We start from the raw sequence: 4,047 nt of genomic DNA, 5'->3' as shown, positions 1-4,047 counted from the left end.
TTTTTTTTTAATTTCTTTTTTTGTATTTCTGGAGGAGGGTAAAAGGGAGTTCCTTGAAGAGCCCTTCCTTGTGCTTATCAACATAGCAGCCTCATCTGCCCTCCTTGGATCCCCTGCCAGGGTTGCTATCATCTTCTGATCAAATATTAATGTGTGATTCTCTGCCTGCTCACTAATCCAAAGCCAATTAATATTATCTGTCAATTATTTACAGGTCCTGAGGTGCAGAGGCAATTCCCAGAGGACTACAGTGACCAGGTTTGGAATGCGTAATTAATTTTTTTACATGACAAAATTTATTTCAGGGTTGTTCAACACATTATTACCATTTTTTAAAAACCAAAAGTGATAAGTGGATTTTTAGAAGGGAAGAGAGGCAGTGATTAGGAACTAACAATGAAGAAGCCAAAAATGAACTAGTACCAGGAAATGCTAGTACTAGATTTGGGGCATGAATGATAGATGTGTAGTATAGTGGATAGGATACTAGATGTAAAGTTAAGGGATCTGATTTTGAATACACTTTCCAAGGCGTGTTAGCTGTGTGACTCTTGGCAGGTCAGCTTATCTTGCCAAGGCTTCTTCATCTGTAAAAGGGGAATAAGGGGGAAAGGGAATAATCTTTTATATTAGTACCTACTGTGTGCCATGCACTATGCTAAGTGCTTTGCAAACGTTATCATATTAAAATAGGGTACATTCCTTAATTTATAACATAGGTATGAAGAATACTTTTTTCAAACATTAAAGTGCTGTAGAAATGGAAGTTATTATTATTAATATTTTAATTAAAGACAGAGAAAGGTAGAACATTTCTGAGGACATTTTACTTTGAAGTATGCTGTGCTTTGCTATTTATTATGAAATTCTCTTTGGGTTGTTTGTTAAAGTTTTAAATTCTGTGGGCATCTTAAAAATTACATTGTAACATTTCCCAAAATTTGAAGTAGATTATGAAAAATCAGTAAGCAGCAGTAGAATTGAAATGAAGATACATATTTGTGAAGGAAAAGTCTTTTAGGAGGTTTTATGTTGAGAGTTTTAGCTGAAGTGCTGATGAAATCTGAAGTTGTCAGGTTCATTCTTTTAGTAGAATCAGAAAAGTCACTTTCACCAGTGAGGTCGTCTCAGCCAATGCTGAATTTCCATTGTTTTTTAACACATCCATGGCGCTTTAAAATTTGACCAGGTTCTGAATTTGTGGACACAATTGCAACCTCTTTTACTTTGATGTAAAAAGGTAGTCACCAGAGAATTTTTTTTTTCTGTTTATGCTTTTAATTTGAATTTTATGATATTATTGCCTGAATATATTTAGGAAAACATCTTTAATTTTGTTAATGAAACAACTTCATAAACCTTTTCTCTTTCCCTATTGCCTCAAAAGGCCCTGTGCATGTCTAGTCCTAGCTCTGCCCCTATTTTGTTTTGTGTCTTTGGAAAAATCATTTTACTTTTTTAAAATCCATTTTCCTCATCTGTTAAATGAAGGAGTTAGACTAAGTGATATAGACCAGTGGTGTCAGACTCAAATAGAAACTGGTACCACTAAACTGTATATCAGGATCCCTGCAGGCCACATAGTGACTTGGTTTTAAAATGTAATATCTCTATTTTACTGTATTTTTATTTATTTTGTTAAATATTTCCCAGTTACATTTTAATCTAGTTTAGGCCGCACTCAGGAGTGTTGTGGGCCATATGTTTGACACCTATGATCTAGACTTTTTAGCTCTAATCCTTTATGTTCTAACATTCTATGCTCTAATGACCTTTCTTAGTTATATTATGGACTAATAATCTGTTCGTAGGTCCCTCCTAGTGCTAACATTCTGTGGTTCAATACTAAATATGATTCAATGCTAAATATGATGTCTTATACAACATGTTTCTGAGGTATTTCTGTTGAATTCAACAAATATTTTTAAAGCTCTGTGATCTGTAAGACATTACTTGGAGCTGGGGATATACAAATGAAAAAAATTTATAAATGTATAGCCAATGGGGAAAACAGTTGGAAATTTGATATTGGTAAAATGAGTTGGAATAGCAAATATAGTTGAACCCTAAATGTAGTTGAACATTGATGTTGTGGGGTAAAATTATCAAGTATAATAGGCTTTTTTATTGATATCTGTACATATGTATATCTGATATACATATGCACACATATGTGGTGTATATATATGTGTGTGTGCATGCATACATGCATGCAGAAGTTATAATTTGACTAATATTATAGCTAAATCATTGGTATTAGGTAATTCTGTAAAATGGGATTTTATTGTACTATTGTACTGGCATAGCATTACTGTGACTAGCATCATTTTGTGTGTACCAAACCCTGTTGTACCAATCTGAGATCTCACTACAAAATTATTTAGTGATCACCCATCTGTACTATTTATAAAACATTATTCTTTTGAAATTACTTTGTAATGATTCACCTGACTTTTTTTTTTTTAAAGGAACCAGTTACTAACATTAGGTGGAGTATATTTATATAAGAATCCTGGGGGGAAATCAAACAAACAACAGTCAGTCAAGTTTGTCCATGATTCAGCAGAATTGAAACATTTGTGTTCTGTCCCCCTTATCTCTTCCAGTCTCCAAACACTCTCAAACCAGATTCTTTTTTTGTTGTTGTTCAGAGGCAGCACTGTACTGTGGAGAGTGTATTGTGTTTAAGAAGAGCTGGATTTGAATCCTTGGTCTACCATTTAGTAGCTGTATGACCTTTGGCAAATCACTTGACCTCTCTGGATCTCAGTTTTCTTATCTGGAAAATGAGGCTTGTAGTACTTATACTCTCTTTCTCCCAGAGATGTTGCAAGGAAAGTGCTGTATCAGCTGTTAGGCATGTACACACACAGACACACATGCATGTGTGTGTGTGTGTATGTATAGATACATACATACAGTAAGAGAGAGAGAGAAACAGTTTTAAGCTCCCTCTGAGCTATAAGATCTTATTAGATTTTTATGAGAACATCTCAATAATTTTTTTCTTTAAACACTATCAAAACAGTACAAAAAATTTAAAACAGTGTTGAGTCGAATGTAAGCCTTGAGTTATCAGAGTGTTGTTTATTTTTGTGTTATGTGTGTATGTAAGTTAAACTTTCTGTGATCCAATAGTCAGAGTAATGAAGAAAATTGTGGTGGGGAGGAAACTCTAAATACTGTAGTTGTAACCTGGAATAATGTCTTTTGACTTTCTGTTATGTCAGATTGTAACATTTTTGCTTTAAAGTTCTATTTAAAAAAAATATGGTTTATATTTGAACAGCATTATAACATATTCAATGCAAATCTTGGTATGGACACTGAGTATAGCACAATGGCTCTTCACTTGTCCTTTGAATTATCTAAGGTAACACTAGCCTTTTTTACCTTAGATGCTAATACTCAGAATAGACACCATTTATATAGTGCTTTGAAGTACATAACAACCCTCTGAGGTGATAATATTAGTACCCTCATTTCACAGAGGAAGAATCTGAGGAATGATTTACCCAATGTTACCAAGTTTGTGTTTTTTACCCACATTTAGAGTCCATATCTTCTGATTTCCAGTCCAATGCCTTCTCCATCACACTCCACTTCCTCTCAACAGCATATGCTTGTTGGGATCCAGCTCATTCTTATAGCCATAGACCTTAAGTCTGGAATATAATTGGAAGCATTGTAGGGACCACCTGTTGGGGGATACAGGCTTGAATTATTTGAAAGTTGTTCTTTTTGATTTTTTTAAAGGCATTTTTAAAAGTCATTACTAGGTTAGAATTTAGAAAATGATTTATGGAGTATACTTTTCCCATTGATGGGGGCACATGTACCTTATGATACCATTAAAGAAAGTTTGACTTGGTTTTAGGAAGGAAGCTTCTGAGTTCACAGATATTTTTCCTTTTTTTTTTTGTGGGGTGAATTATGCCTACTGGCAAATGAGTAAACAAATACTGAAATTTAATAGGAAATTTATATTTCTTGAGTGCCTATTTTCATTTGGTTCTAAGAGCTAGAGAAGTTCAGAACTAGAGTGGT

The 4,047-nt window shown here is 33.9% G+C and overlaps 1 protein-coding gene across 4 annotated transcripts in view; it reads left to right on the top strand.

The window, feature by feature from the left end:
• LOC114047020 (DENN domain-containing protein 1A-like) overlaps positions 1–4,047 on the top strand; it is a 702,955-nt gene that overhangs the window by 158,131 nt on the left and 540,777 nt on the right. For all 4 annotated transcript variants that reach the window (XM_027867670.1, XM_027867668.1, XM_027867669.1 and 1 more), the window contains one exon: positions 215–258. In XM_027867670.1, coding sequence (XP_027723471.1) covers positions 215–258 — 44 coding nt within the window. The remainder of the gene's footprint in view (positions 1–214; positions 259–4,047) is intronic.

This window comes from Vombatus ursinus, unplaced genomic scaffold, assembly GCF_900497805.2.
Source record: "Vombatus ursinus unplaced genomic scaffold, bare-nosed wombat genome assembly UNPS02014786.1, whole genome shotgun sequence".
Lineage (NCBI taxonomy): Eukaryota > Metazoa > Chordata > Mammalia > Diprotodontia > Vombatidae > Vombatus > Vombatus ursinus.
Note: the sequence above shows the minus strand (reverse complement) of the source record. Positions and strands in the feature narration are given on the sequence as shown.